General features: G+C 49.7%; 3 protein-coding genes across 3 annotated transcripts in view; all 3 read left to right on the forward strand.

Moving 5' to 3' along the window:
• The window catches only part of rps2 (ribosomal protein S2), a 68,513-nt gene that overhangs the window by 38,528 nt on the left and 12,485 nt on the right, over positions 1-17,500 (forward strand). The window lies entirely within an intron of this gene.
• On the forward strand, positions 1,371-3,621 carry LOC310809203 (uncharacterized protein). Its single transcript, XM_083676395.1, has 2 exons — positions 1,371-1,613; positions 2,062-3,621. Exons 1-2 carry the CDS (start codon positions 1,415-1,417, stop codon positions 3,405-3,407), a joined length of 1,545 nt encoding a protein of 514 aa, XP_083532521.1. The 5' UTR covers positions 1,371-1,414; the 3' UTR covers positions 3,408-3,621.
• Positions 4,603-10,785, forward strand: msrb1a (methionine sulfoxide reductase B1a). The gene is made up of 4 exons (XM_083676545.1): positions 4,603-5,047; positions 8,598-8,740; positions 9,339-9,453; positions 10,243-10,785. The coding sequence occupies exons 1-4, from the start codon at positions 4,993-4,995 to the stop codon at positions 10,260-10,262; spliced, it is 333 nt and encodes a 110-aa protein (XP_083532671.1). The 5' UTR covers positions 4,603-4,992; the 3' UTR covers positions 10,263-10,785.

The following is a 17,500-nucleotide window of genomic DNA, read 5'->3' on the forward strand; positions in this document are numbered from 1 at the left end:
CTCCGTTCGTTTTCCCCGGCTCAGTATCAAAACACACACACACACACACACACACACACACACACACACACACACACACACACACACACACACACACACACACACACACACACTTAAAGCCAGCCTGCTCTCTCTGCTCGCCTCATAAAAGCAAATGAAACCTACTAAACTCTCCCTCTCTCTCTCTCTCCCTCTCTCCCTCTCTCTCTGGCAGTCCTTTGCAGAGTTATATAATGTGCAGATTAATTACATTACAAACACATTACAATTACATTACAAAATTACAAACACTTCAATCCATTTGTCATATCCTGATATGGCTAATGATACACTGCGAGATGATGGAGATGCAATCCACAACATTGGTCAGGCATTCATGATTTATTAAAAGTTTCCATGAGAGTGGTGGAGGTTTCATTTGAACAGCCCCACCCCGTCCTATCAGAGTGGTGGAGGCCCCTCCCCGTCCTATCAGAGTGGTGGAGGCCCCTCCCCGTCCTATCAGAGTGGTGGAGGCCCCTCCCCGTCCTATCAGCTGGTGTGGTGTCTGAGGGAGGGAGCTGATCTCTGTTGCTGATGATGTCAAATACATCTTCGCTTCACACCTTCACATGCCAGTGGGCTCCTCTGACTCCCCATCCATCAGGTCTTGTAAGAAGTAGGGTGTGTGTGTGTGTGTGTGTGTGTGTGTGTGTGTGTGTGTGTGTGTGTGCACGTGAGCGTGTGTGTGTCTGTGTGTGTGTGTGTGTGTGTGTGTGTGTGTGTGTGTGTGTGTGTGTGTGCGTGCGCGCGTGGCCCGGCTGGATATGGACTTTGGGATGTAATGGATTACTCTACTTCCTCCACATCTTGTCCGGGCTCAGAGGGCTCAGAGAAGCAGCCTGAACACAATGGACCGACCTTCAGTCTTAACTAACCTTCTGGAAACATCCACCAGGCTTCTATGGCCCCTGCTGCTGATACTGGGATACCAGTGTGTTTAAATGGGTGATGCTCAGCTGCATAGACAGACAGACCGACAGACAGACAGATGCACACACACAAACACACACACAGACACTGTAGATAGATAGATAGATAGATAGATAGATAGATAGATAGATAGATAGATAGATAGATATATCTATCACAACACATTAAAAAGAATAAGGGCTGCATCCGTTAAAGGCTCGTCTACAAAAATTAGTTTTAAGAAGAGATTTCAAAGAAAATACCGATCTTGCTAGTCTAACGTCCTATCCTGGATCAGTCCGACCTGACCCGCTGTCGCCTTCCACTGCGGCAGGGGGCGCTGGGGACTCAGACGGCCGGCGGCCTGCCCCGTCGGTCCACACAACACCACGAGTTAGCAGCAGGGAAACAACGTTCGCCAGGTAACTTTCATCTCCGATCTTTATCCTTCAACCCTTCAAACATGTCAAAGACACGATCACTGAGACTGTTTCTCACCGAGAGACTGACGGCTGCTGCCGAGGAGATATTTGGCGCAGTTGAACAAACGATCGTGGAATACGAGGAGGAGGTTTCCCGTTGTCAGAAGGAGGTGGACCGACTCCAGAACCTGCTGGACATCGTCCTGAAACCCGAGATCAAACTACACAGAGTCCCAGGAGGTTCGTCTCTAATGTCGCTGTCACTGAACGTTAAATACATCATTTGGTGGTCCTCTGTGGCTCAGTTGGTAGAGCTAACAACGCTTAGGTTGTGGGTTTGATCCCCGCTGGGACCATCTATACTGACATGTATGAACTCACTGTAATGTAAGTCGCTTTGGATAAAAGCGTCAGCTAAATGTCAGATATGATATTACATCACAAACACCATGAGCAATGATCGTCAGTAATCAAATGTCAATATCATCTATCTGTTCAACTTGTACGGAATTGATCATGTTTTCATGCACTTGTTGGATGTTGTTTGACTGTTGTGTTGTTGAGGAGCTGCTTACCCTATGATTACATTGTATCCTATATATATTGTGTAAGTGGCCATTACAATTGGATTTGATTTGAATTTGATTTCATGTTTTCATGTACTTTTCCCTTCTCTCCCCCCGCCCAGAACTGGTCCAACAGGCCACCGTCCCTGTCCCTGAAGCGGACCATGCCCCTGGGCAGCAGCACCGTGAGCCAGAGTGGAGCCCAGATCAGTGGTGGAGGCCCGGTCTGGGCCAGGGTGACCCAGGGCAGGACGACCCAGGACAGGACGACCCAGGACCAGAGACCACACACATCAAAGAGGAACTGGGGCCGCTCAGTATCAGTCAGGGGGAAGAGCTGGAGACTGATACCATAGACAGGTTCATACTTACTCCTCACATTGTGAATTGCCTGGACCAAACTCAGTCCTCATATCTGTATCAACCCCAGTTAGGAGGAGACAACAGAAGGAGAGACGTTGTTTCCCTCACAGTGACCTCGGTGACTGAACACAGCAAACCAGAACCAGATGAAGAGGACTACTTGGTGTCCGTACCAACCGTTGATTCTCCAGTCGCTCCAAACGTGTTTGCAGCTCAGAATGACACCACTGAGAGCACCAGCGGGCAGGAGGGTGGAGGGGGAGGCGGAGGGGGAGGCGGAGGCCCAGGCCCTTCCCTGTCCAAACGGTGGAGTGTAACCACACAACAGTCTCCTGTCGCTACGAACGGCCAGACCTCCAAGGAGACCACACACCTCATCCCACCGGCGCGCCGCGGTAACAACACGTTATTCCCTCGTCTTTGCAAACTGTGTGGAATGTCGTTCCGCTCCATCGCTCCGTTAACGGCGCACGTTCAGACGCACGCGGGGGACGGCGAGCGTCTGTGCGGCGTGTGCGGACGACGCCTCGCGTCCACGGAAAACATGAGCGTTCACCTACAGGGTCACCTGGGAGCGGAGGTGAGTCCCGGCGGCGGGAACCAACGTTTCCCTGACGGTTGTTCTCCCACGGAGGCGCACACCAGCTCTCAGCCTGGCGTGAAGGCGTGCCACTGTCTGGTGTGCGGGAAGGCGTTCGCCACCAGCTACGAGATGACGGTGCACAAGAGGATCCACACGGGGGAGAGGCCCTACCGCTGCCAGGTGTGCGGTAAAGGATTCGCTCAGAGTACGAGTCTGAAGGTCCACATGCAGTTCCACAGCGGGGAGAGACGCCACCGCTGCAACGTTTGCTCCAAGTCTTTCTGCGCCAGCAATCACCTGACAGCGCATATGATGACTCACACAGGGGAGAAGCCGCACCTCTGCAGCTTCTGCGGTAAAGGCTTTATTTGGAGCGAGGATCTGAAGAAGCACATGAGGATCCACACGGGGGAGAGACCGTATCGCTGTCTTTTTTGCGACAAAGCGTTCTCTCAGAATGGAAACCTCAGGTCGCACATGAAGAGGACTCACGTGGTAGAAACTGTGTTGCAGTCTTTGTGACAAACGTATCTGACTGACATGGCATAAAGATTACCAGTTTCCCACTGAGAGACGGGTTAAGGATCAGGACCATTGTATGTTTCATTTTAATTGAGTGTGTATCGCCAATTTTATTCTACTGAGAACCATGTTTTTTATTCATGCTTTCATTAACACTTTCTCAGGGGCCAGTTGTGTCTGTTGATGTGTGTCTGTTGATGTGTGTTAAACCAAATACAAATCCAATCCAAGTGTTCACTCTTTTTTTCTTCCTCATCAAAGAGAACACAACATTTAGATTTCATTGTGTGTTCTAACTATGTTAAACTATGGTGAACTAATACAGAAACTAGGCTGTAACTTTTCCAGATATCCACAACATTTTATAGAGTAATGGCAACTATAACAAACAACATGCTATATGAAAACTAGAATTGTTTGATATTGACAGTGCCTAAAATGAGTCATGAAGAGACATTTACTGTTGTAGGCTACATGCAGTAGACAGACAGACAGAACACACACACACACGTTCTCAGATGTGAAAGACCTATAATAATTGATTAAATATGATATAATATCTCTCTCTCATGTCCTTCAGTGTGGCCACCACCCTGGACTATGTTTTACATTTACATTTATGACATTTAGCAGACGCCTTTATCCAAAGCGACTTACAACAAATCCATTTGTTTAAGTAAGTGAATCATCTATCCAACAGTCATCATAAGAAGTCATCAATGCTCAGACCAGGGGCCAGGGGCTCAGACCAGGGGCCAGGGGCTCGGACCAGGGACCAGGGGCTCGGACCAGGGACCAGGGGCTCGGACCAGGGGCTCGGACCAGGGACCAGGGGCTCGGACCAGGGACCAGGGGCTCGGACCAGGGGATATTCAGTCATCATAAGAAGTCATCAATGCTCGGACCAGGGGCTCGGACCAGGGACCAGGGGCTCGGACCAGGGGCTCGGACCAGGGACCAGGGGCTCGGACCAGGGGCCAGGGGCTCGGACCAGGGGCCAGGGGCTCGGACCAGGGGATATTCAGTCATCATAAGAAGTCATCAATGCTCGGACCAGGGGCCGTTCAGTCATTTCTTTTATCAGCAGGACAGAACTGGTCGGTGTGGTGCAACTGGTCCCTGTGTCACGTGTCCGTCCTTCAGAGGGAACTTTTCCGCCCGCGGGCAGCAGCGCCACCTAGCCACCTAGCCGCTAACAGCCACCTAGCCGCTAACAGCTAACAGCCTCAGCTAACAGCCACCTAGCCGCTAACAGCTAACAGCCTCAGCTAACAGCCACCTAGCCACCTAGCCGCTAACAGCCACCTAGCCGCTAACAGCCACCTAGCCGCTAACAGCTAACAGCCACCTAGCCGCTAACAGCCACCTAGCTACCTAGCCGCTAACCGCTAACAGCCTCAGCCTCCGCTAACAGCCTCAAACAGCCTCAGCCTCCGCTAACAGCCTCAAACAGCCTCAGCCTCCGCTAACAGCCTCAAACAGCCTCAAACAGCCTCAGCCTCCGCTAACAGCCTCAAACAGCCTCCGCCCGGACTTCCACCACACCGTCCCTTCATCCTAGAAGCCGGACATTGAAAGCGGAGTCATGTCATTTTGTTCTTTCGCCGGTGGCGAGGCGTTTAAGGACCATTTCCAAACAGGTGAGTCATTGTAGAGTTTGTTTAGTAGGTTTGTTTAGTGAGTTTGTTTAGTGAGTTTGTTTAGTGAGTTAACTGTCCTAACTTTCTCATCCCTCCGTCGTAAGTTAGCCCTCCGTCGTGCTGTCCTAAGTTAGCCCTCCGTCGTGCTGTCCTAAGTTAGCCCTCCGTCGTGCTGTCCTAAGTTAGCCCTCCGTCGTGCTGTCCTAAGTTAGCCCTCCGTCGTGCTGTCCTAAGTTAGCCCTCCGTCGTGCTGTCCTAAGTTAGCCCTCCGTCGTGCTGTACTAAGTTAGCCCTCCGTCCTACTGTACTAAGTTAGCCCTCCGTCCTACTGTCCTAAGTTAGCCCTCCGTCGTGCTGTCCTAAGTTAGCCCTCCGTCGTGCTGTACTAAGTTAGCCCTCCGTCGTGCTGTACTAAGTTAGCCCTCCGTCCTACTGTCCTAAGTTAGCCCTCCGTCGTGCTGTCCTAAGTTAGCCCTCCGTCGTGCTGTACTAAGTTAGCCCTCCGTCCTACTGTCCTAAGTTAGCCCTCCGTCGTGCTGTACTAAGTTAGCCCTCCGTCGTGCTGTCCTAAGTTAGCCCTCCGTCGTGCTGTACTAAGTTAGCCCTCCGTCGTGCTGTACTAAGTTAGCCCTCCGTCGTGCTGTCCTAAGTTAGCCCTCCGTCGTGCTGTACTAAGTTAGCCCTCCGTCGTGCTGTCCTAAGTTAGCCCTCCATCGTGCTGTACTAAGTTAGCCCTCCGTCGTGCTGTCCTAAGTTAGCCCTCCGTCGTGCTGTCCTAAGTTAGCCCTCCGTCGTGCTGTCCTAAGTTAGCCCTCCGTCGTGCTGTCCTAAGTTAGCCCTCCGTCGTGCTGTACTAAGTTAGCCCTCCGTCGTGCTGTCCTATGTAAACAGCTGTTTTCCTCCACATGTCTGATCTCCTACCTGAGAAACAACAGGACCTCATCCTTTCTAAAGTATCATTGATCCTACTTTGATGGGAGGAATGTTTTAATATTCAGTCAGTCTGGAATAACAGTCAGGAGTGGTTCTGCAACAAGTGGCCGAAGTCACTGGGTCGTATTTACTATATCTATATATTTACTATATCTATATATTTACTATATCTATAAATTTACTATATCTATATATTTACTATATCTATATATTTACTATATCTATAAATTTACTATATCTATATATTTACTATATCCATATATTTACTATATCTATATATTTACTATATCTGCTTCATGATCATGATATTTATTCGTCATTTTACAAAGAACCAAACCCTTTATGCAACAGAGACGGCAGGAAGTCACTGATTACAGAAGACTCTTACATCAGGGAGGAACACAGTGACCCAACCGTAGCAGTGTCCATTCAGGACAACTAACTAACCACTGTTAACCAACTAACCACTGTTAACCAACTAACCAACGTTAACTAACTACAAGTTGTGTTGTTGTAGTAGAGCTGCTCTGTCCAGGGCGTTGTGTTGTTGTAGTAGAGCTGCTCTGTCCAGGGCGTTGTGTTGTAGTAGAGCTGCTCTGTCCAGGGCGTTGTGTTGTAGTAGAGCTGCTCTGTCCAGGGCGTTGTGTTGTAGTAGAGCTGCTCTGTCCAGGGCGTTGTGTTGTAGTAGTAGAGCTGCTCTGTCCAGGGCGTTGTGTTGTTGTAGTAGAGCTGCTCTGTCCAGGGCGTTGTGTTGTAGTAGTAGAGCTGCTCTGTCCAGGGCGTTGTGTTGTTGTAGTAGAGCTGCTCTGTCCAGGGCGTTGTGTTGTTGTAGTAGAGCTGCTCTGTCCAGGGCGTTGTGTTGTAGTAGTAGAGCTGCTCTGTCCAGGGCGTTGTGTTGTTGTAGTAGAGCTGCTCTGTCCAGGGCGTTGTGTTGTAGTAGTAGAGCTGCTCTGTCCAGGGCGTTGTGTTGTTGTTGTAGAGCTGCTCTGCCCAGGGCGTTGTGTTGTTGTAGAGCTGCTCTGTCCAGGGCGTTGTGTTGTTGTAGAGCTGCTCTGCCCAGGGCGTTGTGTTGTAGTAGAGCTGCTCTGTCCAGGGCGTTGTGTTGTAGTAGTAGAGCTGCTCTGTCCAGGGCGTTGTGTTGTTGTAGAGCTGCTCTGCCCAGGGCGTTGTGTTGTTGTAGTAGAGCTGCTCTGTCCAGGGCGTTGTGTTGTTGTAGTAGAGCTGCTCTGTCCAGGGCGTTGTGTTGTTGTAGTAGAGCTGCTCTGTCCAGGGCGTTGTGTTGTTGTAGTAGAGCTGCTCTGTCCAGGGCGTTGTGTTGTTGTAGAGCTGCTCTGCCCAGGGCGTTGTGTTGTTGTAGTAGAGCTGCTCTGTCCAGGGCGTTGTGTTGTTGTAGTAGAGCTGCTCTGCCCAGGGCGTTGTGTTGTTGTAGTAGAGCTGCTCTGTCCAGGGCGTTGTGTTGTTGTAGTAGAGCTGCTCTGTCCAGGGCGTTGTGTTGTTGTAGTAGAGCTGCTCTGCCCAGGGCGTTGTGTTGTTGTAGTAGAGCTGCTCTGCCCAGGGCGTTGTGTTGTTGTAGTAGAGCTGCTCTGTCCAGGGCGTTGTGTTGTTGTTGTAGAGCTGCTCTGCCCAGGGCGTTGTGTTGTTGTAGTAGAGCTGCTCTGCCCAGGGCGTTGTGTTGTAGTAGAGCTGCTCTGTCCAGGGCGTTGTGTTGTTGTTGTAGAGCTGCTCTGCCCAGGGCGTTGTGTTGTTGTAGTAGAGCTGCTCTGCCCAGGGCGTTGTGTTGTAGTAGAGCTGCTCTGTCCAGGGCGTTGTGTTGTTGTTGTAGAGCTGCTCTGCCCAGGGCGTTGTGTTGTTGTAGTAGAGCTGCTCTGCCCAGGGCGTTGTGTTGTTGTAGTAGAGCTGCTCTGCCCAGGGCGTTGTGTTGTTGTAGAGCTGCTCTGCCCAGGGCGTTGTGTTGTTGTAGAGCTGCTCTGCCCAGGGCGTTGTGTTGTTGTAGTAGAGCTGCTCTGCCCAGGGCGTTGTGTTGTTGTTGTAGAGCTGCTCTGCCCAGGGCGTTGTGTTGTTGTAGAGCTGCTCTGTCCAGGGCGTTGTGTTGTTGTAGAGCTGCTCTGCCCAGGGCGTTGTGTTGTAGTAGAGCTGCTCTGTCCAGGGCGTTGTGTTGTAGTAGAGCTGCTCTGCCCAGGGCGTTGTGTTGCGTTGTGTCCTTGTATATGATGTAATGACAAATAAACAAGACTTGACTTGACTTCTAAATGTTTTCTTTGCTAACCTCTCTGGTCCTCTCCTCCTCCTCCTCCTCCTCTCTCTGGTCCTCTCCTCCTCCTCCTCCTCTCTCTGGTTCTCTCCTCCTCCTCCTCCTCCTCCTCTCTCTGGTCCTCTCCTCCTCCTCCTCCTCCTCCTCTCTCTGGTCCTCTCCTCCTCCTCCTCCTCTCTCTGGTCCTCTTCTCATCCTCCTCCTCCTCTCTCTCTGGTCCTCTCCTCCTCCTCTTCTCTCTGGTCCTCTCCTCCTCCTCTCTCTGGTCCTCTCCTCCTCCTCCTCTCTCTCCTCCTCCTCCTCTCTCCTCCTCTCCTCCTCTCCTCCTCCTCCTCCTCCTCTCTCTCCTCCTCTGCTGGTCTTCAGGTCTGTATGTGTGTGCCCAGTGTGGCCACCAGCTGTTCTCCAGCAAGTCAAAGTTTGAACACTCGTCTCCTTGGCCTGCCTTCACTGAGACGGTCCTGGAGGACAGCGTCTCCAAGCACAAGGAGAGACCAGGGGCCTACAAGGTGACACTCACACTGGGGTGTAGGTAGGGAGGTAGGTAGGGAGGGAGGGAGGGAGGGAGGTAGGTAGGGAGGGAGGGAGGGAGGGAGGTAGGTAGGGAGGTAGGGAGGTAGGGAGGGAGGGAGGTAGGTAGGGAGGGAGGGAGGTAGGGAGGTAGGTAGGTAGGGAGGTAGGGAGGGAGGGAGGGAGGTAGGGAGGGAGGGAGGGAGGTAGGTAGGTAGGTAGGTAGGTAGGTAGGTAGGTAGGGAGGTACTTAGTCATTTACTATTATATACAGGCATGCATACTCAACATTTATTTGTCAGAAACAGAATCCAGCCGTAGACGGTGTTGAGATGCTCAGGGCAGCTAGCTCCTCAACAGGCCAGCCAAGTAAGAATTATAATAATGGTAAAAACAATCATATAAAGTAGCAAACGTATAAAGCATCAGAAACACAACAACAGTCGTGAGGAGAGGAGCAGCAGTCCTCAGATACGAGGAGGGGGATCCATTCCTTTTCTGTAGTCGTTGATGTCTGATGAGGTAACATGCAGCTACATTACCTACATTACCTACATTACCATTAAACCTACAACGTTGTGGTGTTCTGTGCTGCAGGTCCTGTGTGGGAAGTGTGGTAATGGACTGGGTCATGAGTTTGTGAACGACGGACCCTCCAGAGGACTCTCACGCTTCTGAATATTCAGCAGCTCACTGAAGTTCGTCCCTAAAGGTGCATATTCTCATATTCTCATATTCTCCCGCTGTGTTATGGAATTTTTATTTTTTGAACATTTTAAATTTCTGTCTCACAATGCACATTTTAGACTAGCCAACAATAACGTAACGTTTTGTTTAATTATATTATTAATATTATATACATTTTAATGTGTTCTTATTATTCTATGACAAGGCTTCTCAACAAGCCCTAGCAGCTTTTAACCTCTCCTGCACAGTCTGCCTTTTTCTTTACTCTTTCATTTGTTATTGTGTGTACGAGTCCTGAATAAAGAAATGGAATGGCAGTGAGAATGCAGACTACAGAGGTCAGTTTCCCTAAAGTCTGGTAGCTTTGTAGTACATTACCTGACGCCCACTCCTCTCCTAGACCAGAGGTTAGTTTATTTAACACTTCTTTATTTAATACGTTTATCTCTTAACTTTCACGCACAGAAGATTGACCTGCAAACAGGTTTTTCTCTCTCCTGTGGCTCTGTGGCTCTCTGAGTTATCAGGAGAAGTTAAGTACTACTTCAGCTAGGAAGCGTTAGAGAAACTGACCCCAGACCTGAAAGTGTGACATAAGACAATATTTTTGGAGGATTAGTTAATATTCAGCCAGTCTTGACTGAACACACATTAACTCCTGGAGACTTACCAAGCACAGATGTGTTCTAGATGGAGTGCAACAACGCATTTTGGAACACAGCCAGTGTAACGCTTTTCATAAACACTTGTTGATGATGTCAGGTTTACTAATGTGGTCCTGTTCCCCTTTCTCCCCCACCCCTCCTCTCCACAGACAAGGTGGATGGGCAGTAAAGTGAGCTGGTGTGTGGAGTCCTGGTGGCGGGGGCACCGTGGGACGGTGTGGAGGGTCTCTGTGGTGCTGGAGGTGTGGGACAGAGGATGACGTGTTCTGGGAGAAAGCCCAGACTGGGAGCTTCAGGACACCGATGGTCGATGACCTCACTGGACAGCCAGGACAGGGCCGCTCTGAAACAGTGGTGGCACAGATACGCACAGCCAATCACGCTGACTCAGGCTCTCTCATTTCTACACAATCCTCGTTTCAATTTTGTAGTTTGACACTGTCAATCAAATACAGATAATTGTTTCACACTGTTCAAAGGGCTTTTCTAAATACCTTCACTCGTGGCTAAACTTGTCAGTTTATTTTAACTGTGCCTAGATGAATTTCTATCAACCTCTGTAATAATGAGAATATTAATTGTTGAGATTTTATTGACACCGCTGATTATTACTATTACGAATCTGACCATGGTCAAAGTATGTACTCACTATGCAAAGAAACATCAATAAAAGATGATTTTCTATAACAATACATTGCTTTGTTGGGTACAACATAGTGTCATGAATTGAATTGTCGATCACAGAACTATTTTTCTTGAAGTAAGTTACACGCAAATGATGTCATTATTAAATCATTATGTGTATGTAATAGAGGGGGTTTTGAACCTGGGTCTCCCCCATAAAAGAACCAGGCGTCTCCCGTTATGCCGTGAAGACGTCCTGACGTTCCGACACTTGACTTGACGTGTCCACGCTACCTCGTCACATGACCTGAGCCGTCAGGTAAAACAGCGAACTGGAAGGACGTGTTTCGCTGCTGAAGACCTGTGATGTTAATCTGTCCTGTAAACCAGCTGCTGTCGTGTCATGGGGACATTACTGCCCCCTTGTGGAGGATATGAGACCATTCTTTACACAACCAGGACATTCTCCAGTGACATTGCACATTGCACATTGGCACTTTTGCAATCTCTCTCACACACACACACACACTCACACTCACACACACACACACACACACACACACACACACACAAACAGGTTCAACGACATCCTCCAATGACATTGCACATTTGCACTCTCTCACACACTGACATGTCTGCTACTCACACTACTGCTGCTACTGACGCCCACCACTGTTGTTGTGTTCCTGCTGCTAGTTACCACGACACCTTATGTTACTGTGTTTAGGATTATTAGATTGCAGATTGTTTGATTGGTTGATTGTTGCATGGTTGAGGAGCTAGCTGCCCTAAGCATTTCATTGCATCGTCTACGGCTGTGTTCTGGGTTCTGTGTTCTACAGCTGGGTTCTGGGTTCTGGGTTCTGTGTTCTACAGCTGGGTTCTGGGTTCTGTGTGTATAATGAATAAACGTTGATCTGATTTGGGGTTGTTGTCACTTGAGCTGTATATATAAATATATATATGTGTGTGTATGTGTTATATATGTGTGTATATACACACTTTGACACATTTACTCATTATCTGCCATTTTATTACCTTGTGTTTAGAATTGAGTTCTAAATTCAGTTCTCCTTCTATTGTGCAGTTTCATGATTCAACCTAAAGATGGCGCTGTCCTCTGGAAATATTGCCCATGGTTCATAGTTGTAACTGTGAAGCACAGCCCAGTGTTATGCCTCTGCCTGCCCTGTCAGCTGTTTTGTATCTGACTGAGGGAAAATAACCCTCCCTGCACTTGAACAGAAGTCTAAACTAGTTAAGGTAGGGAAGCTGGCAGAGGTTAGTCTTAGGGCTATGGACAGGGTTAGGGTTAGGGTAGGGAAAGGTTAGGGCTAGGGTTACAGCTAGGGTTAGGACTAGGGTTAGGGCTTGGGTTAGGGTTAGGGCTAAGGTTACAGCTAGGGTTAGAGTTAGGGCTAGGGTTAGAGTTAGGGTTAAGGGTAGGGTTAGGGCAAGGATTAGGGTTTGGGCTAGAGTTAGGGCTAGGATTAGGGTTATGGCTAGGGTTATGGTTAGGGCTAGGGTTAGGGTTAGGGTTAGGGCTAGGGTTAGGGTTAGGGTTAGGCGGGTGGGCACAGCTACAACAGCTGGACAGCAACAACCAAACAAATCAAATCACATGTTTATGGTCAGGGCTCTTAGTGTTGTTCTCCTCCACTGACCTTCTGAGGGCAGAACCTGCTGACGGGGAACCTTAATCACATTAACACACGACCAAGACCTCAGCAGCAGCCTGAACACTCCTCTGTCTGCCTGCCTGCCTGCCTGCCTGCCTGCCTGCCTGCCTGCCTGCCTGCCTGCCTGCCTGCCTGTCTGCCTGCCTGCCTGCCTGCCTGCCTGCCTGCCTGCCTGTCTGTCTGTCTGTGTGTCTGTCTGTCTGTAAACACAGGTCCATGCCACTGACTCATTCACACGACATCCTGGTTTGATGATACAAGACACTTGCTGATTCAATTGCTTTTCTTTTCTTTTTTAAAGATCGACTCCACCTGTTTCTACTTGGAGTCACAGGGACAAGGCCTGTTCTGGTGCCAGACAGCAGCAGAGACCTACAGCACTGTATACACAATGTCATTAAGGTAGACCGGAGCAGTAACTGAAGGCATCCATCACCAATCCCAACGGTTTGGTCTTTACATCCACACCACAGAAGCTCTGGTCTGTTCGGGGCCGCGTGCTGCGTGTGTATACAGAGAACAAAGCAGCCATGTCCGCCATGCCTTTAACAATAATACACCACCCTCCTTTCATGAAATAATGTACTTCTAATCATCTACAATCCGTGTGTTACACATGACACATGGTCCTGCAGGAGTGGCTTTGTTCCAGGGCCAGGGCTGGTATCCATATGTTTCAGAGAGGGCACACGTATGAGCCTTCCCCTGCACAGCCAGACATCTGCATCCAGCCCTATGACCAATGAAAGCGTAAACAGTGTTTTTATACAACATACCGGAATGTGATTTTCCTCAGGATCAAAACGGAACGTTCCAGAAACTTTACGGCACTCCAGGCCTGGGCATTGTTTGTAATTTCTGCTCTATAAGGGCTATGTGTGTGTGTTGAACTCGTTCAGGGCTATGTGTGTGTGTTGAACTCGTTCAGGGCCGAGGGTGAATAAAGTCGCCCAAATGGTCAACATTCTAGAGCGCCAAGGGTGACTTTATTCACCAGAAATGCATCAATTATGATGCTTCATTTTGTAGCCAATCAGAGTGTTGTTGCTAGGTAAACACCACATAGAACACTTGGCTCTCTAGGTGGTGAATGTTCTGGAATTATTGGGCAGTTGGTGGGTTAAGAGGGAACCGTTATGAGGAGAACCTAAAGGAATAACTTGGATTTGATTCGCTCTGCTTCCCTGTTAGAAGCAGACTGCATCATAGGATGGATGTGGTCTCATGGGTTGGCCACCTGTCTCACAAACAAACACACACTGTGACCTTGGTAACTGGACAAGAACATGCTCGCAGTGCATTGTGGGAAAAAAGATAACCCTAACCCTAACCCTAACCCTAACACAGTGTGGTTTGAACTCATAGGGTCGGTTTCCCAGTCACAAGCCTAGTCCTGGACTAAATAACATTTTCAAGAGAAAATCTCCTTTGAAGGTGTATTTTAGTCTAGGATTAAGTTTAGTCCCATAGTCTAGGACTATATTTAGTCCCGTAGTCCAGGACTAGGGTTAGTCTCACAGTCTAGGACTACGGTTAGTCTCATAGTCTAGGATTAGCTTTAGTCCCATAGTCTAGGACTAACTTTAGTCCCATAGTCTAGGACCAGGTTATGTCTCATAGTCCTGTACGTTCACACTCTCCTCGGTGAGAAGCAGAAGATGAAGATAGAAGACTGACTTTTAGTGATCCCTGAAGGGACATTATCTTTTAACACACACCACCCCCCCGAGACTACACACACACACACACACACACACACACACACACACACACACACACACACACACACACACACACACACACACACACACACACAACCCCCCCGAGACAACACATGTTCAACACACCCACCGACTGCTAGCCGACCGCTGGCTGAAGCAGGGAGGCTGTGATCTGGGCCTCCAGTAAATCCCCTCGTACTGGATGTCAAATCCCAGACATGGGGGTCCCTGCTATGAAAATCAACAATGAGAAACGTCCCCAAAGGAAGGGGAGATCTTCAGCAGCCCCCCCGCCTGTGTGGTGGTCTCTGTCTCACCATCAGTGGCTTGAATGGCGGTCCCGTTTTGAACACGGCCTGTGTCTCTCTGCAGCCAGCGCTGTCTGGGGGAGATAGTGACACGGAACGGTTCTGGTGCCTCTGACAGCTTCAAAGGGGCTTCTGCTGCTACAGACACCAGTCATGTCTGCTGGTATTCTGCTACATACACCAGTCATGTCTGCTGGTATTCTGCTACATACACCAGTCATGTCTGCTGGTATTCTGCTACATACACCAGTCATGTCTGCTGGTATTCTGCTACATACACCAGTCATGTCTGCTGGTATTCTGTTACATACACCAGTCATGTCTGCTGGTATTCTGTTACATACACCAGTCATGTCTGCTGGTATTCTGCTACAAACACCAGTCATGTCTGCTGGTATTCTGCTACAAACACAAGTCATGTCTGCTGGTGTTGTGCTCCTGGTATTCTGCTCCTGGTGTTGTGCTCCTGGTATTCTGCTCCTGGTATTCTGCTCCTGGTGTGTGTGTGTGTGTGTGTGTGTGTGTGTGTGTGTGTGTGTGTGTGCATGCCACGCAAGACAAGCACTATCTGAGTGTTGTATTATTATCAAATATGCACTCAGATAAAAAAATAAGACAAATAAGACGTGTCCAAAAATATGATTTAATTCTAATCCGCCGTACTCTTCTCTACTCTTCTCTACTCTTCTCTACTCTTCCCTACTCTTCTCTACTCTTCTCTCTTCCCTACTCTTCTCTACTCTTCTCTACTCTTCTCTATTCCCTACTCTTCTCTACTCTTCCCTACTCTTCCCTAGTCTTCCCTACTCTTCTCTACTCTTCTCTACTCTTCTCTACTCTCTACGCCTGCACTGGAAAAGTCAAACTGGTGTCAATGATCAAATGGAACCACAGATAAAAGGCCATCAGAGGACAGGAAACATTTATCAGACGCACGTCTTTTTAGAAAGGCGGAAAAAGTCGGGTAAGGGTGTAACGTTTCCGTCGTCTCCCTAAACGAGGTCACCTCAGAGACGCTTCAGATGTCAGCGGCCGGTGGAAAATGCAGTATTCTTGTCATCGTATGGCGGCGATGTCAGAGGCTGTTGACATTGAGCCGTTTACGACATCATCAAAACATCTCTGAGCAGATATAGAAACTGAACCATCCTGGGGAGACAGACTAATTACCTCTGTCCTTCCTTCTGGGAGGGGGGCCATGGAGGACCAACGCCCCCCCTCCTCCTGTCCTTCCTTCTGGGAGGGGGGCCATGGAGGACCAACGCCCCCCCCTCCTCCTGTCCTTCCTTCTGGGAGGGGGGCCATGGAGGACCAACACCCCCCCCCCTCCTGTCCTTCCTTCTGGGAGTGGGGTCAGGGAGAACCAACGCCCCCCCCTCCTCCTGTCCTTCCTTCTGGGAGGGGGGCCATGGAGGACCAACGCCCCCCCCTCCTCCTGTCCTTCCTTCTGGGAGGGGGGCCATGGAGGACCAACACCCCCCCCCCTCCTGTCCTTCCTTCTGGGAGGGGGGCCATGGAGGACCAACGCCCCCCCCTCCTCCTGTCCTTCCTTCTGGGAGGGGGGCCATGGAGGACCAACACCCCCCCCCCTCCTGTCCTTCCTTCTGGGAGTGGGGTCAGGGAGAACCAACGCCCCCCCCTCCTCCAGTCCTTCCTTCTGGGAGGGGGGCCATGGCTCATCTCTGGTTTGGGCTTACAGTGTGTGTGCTCCTTATGAGATCCAGATCCCTGTCGGGTGTGTGTGTTTGTGTGTGTGTGTGGATCTCAGTGCAGAACCCTCACCCCCCCCCCCCCGAGCCCTGATGGGTGGTCCTAACAGCTCTGATTGCCCCTCTGGTAGGTCTGATTGCTAACTTGTGGGGACCTCATTCAGGGGTGAGACTGAAGCTCTTCTTCTCCTGACTGATTGTCACTCGGCTGGTGACCTATAATCCACCACACCATACCCTGGCTAGGACACAGATATGGAGTGTGTGTGTGTGTGTGTGTGTGTGTGTGTGTGTGTGTGGTGTGTGGTCTGTGTGTGTGTGTCTGTGTGTGTGTCTGTCTGTGTGTTTTTGTGTGTTTGGTGTGTGGTCTGTGTGTGTGTGTCTGTACACACACACACACACACACACATACACACACACACACACACACACACACACACACACACACTCCACTGTATCCTGCTGTAATACCATGACATGAAAAGGACGGAGTATTCGATATTACATCAAATGTAAAGAGCAAAGCTATCAATCTCACTAGGTCTCATTCCATCATTCATTCCTCTCTTTGAAATACCAAAAATAATAAAACGCACTCATGATTAATACTCTGCCATTGAAAACCTTTGATTTAGCACCTTAAATGAGGCCCCGTTCAGGGTTGATTCTCACATCTGCCTCCATGTGCTGTTCTTCTGCTGCGAGCCACAGAGGAAAACCCACCTGATCCTTCATTCAGTCCACCTCCTCATTCATCCTTCCTTTAGTTGTTCTGTCTGTTCCTCCACCTTTCTCCCCCGGTCGCAGCGTCTGGTCCGCGCGCGGAGAATGCTTTGACATGTTGTGTGGTCCGCGCCCGTCAAAGAGACGCTCCTCTGTGGCTCAGTTGGTAGAGCATGGCGCTAACAATGCTTAGGTTGTGGGTTTGATTCCTGCTGGGACCATCTATACTGACATGTATTATATTATAGGAAAGAGATCTGAGAGGAAAGGTCCACTTATGAACACTCTGTTGTGTTTGGAATGACGTAACGACCGCTTTTTAAAAAGACATTGTTTGTGTTCTGGGGTGGTCCAGTGGTCTGGTACCAGTACCGTGGTCCAGTGGTCTGGTACCAGAACCGTGGCCTGGGGTGGTCCAGTGGTCTGGTACCAGTACCGTGACCTGGGGTGGTCCAGTGGTCTGGTACCAGTACCGTGGTCCAGTGTTCTGGTACCAGTACCGTGGTCCAGTGTTCTGGTACCAGTACCGTGGCCTGGGGTAGTCCAGTGGTCTGGTACCAGTACCGTGGTCCAGTGGTCTGGTACCAGTACCGTGGCCTGGGGTGGTCCAGTGGTCTGGTACCAGTACCGTGGTCCAGTGGTC

The sequence above is a fragment of the Argentina silus genome (assembly GCF_951799395.1).
Source record: "Argentina silus genome assembly, chromosome: 9".
NCBI lineage: Eukaryota > Metazoa > Chordata > Actinopteri > Argentiniformes > Argentinidae > Argentina > Argentina silus.

Coding starts and splice junctions, on each gene's coding strand:
- LOC310809203 (XM_083676395.1), top strand. CDS start 1,415: ATGTCAAAGACACGATCACTGAGACTGTTTCTCACCGAGAGACTGACG. Junction 1,614..2,061: donor ACTACACAGAGTCCCAGGAG/GTTCGTCTCTAA, acceptor CCCCCCGCCCAG/AACTGGTCCAACAGGCCACC.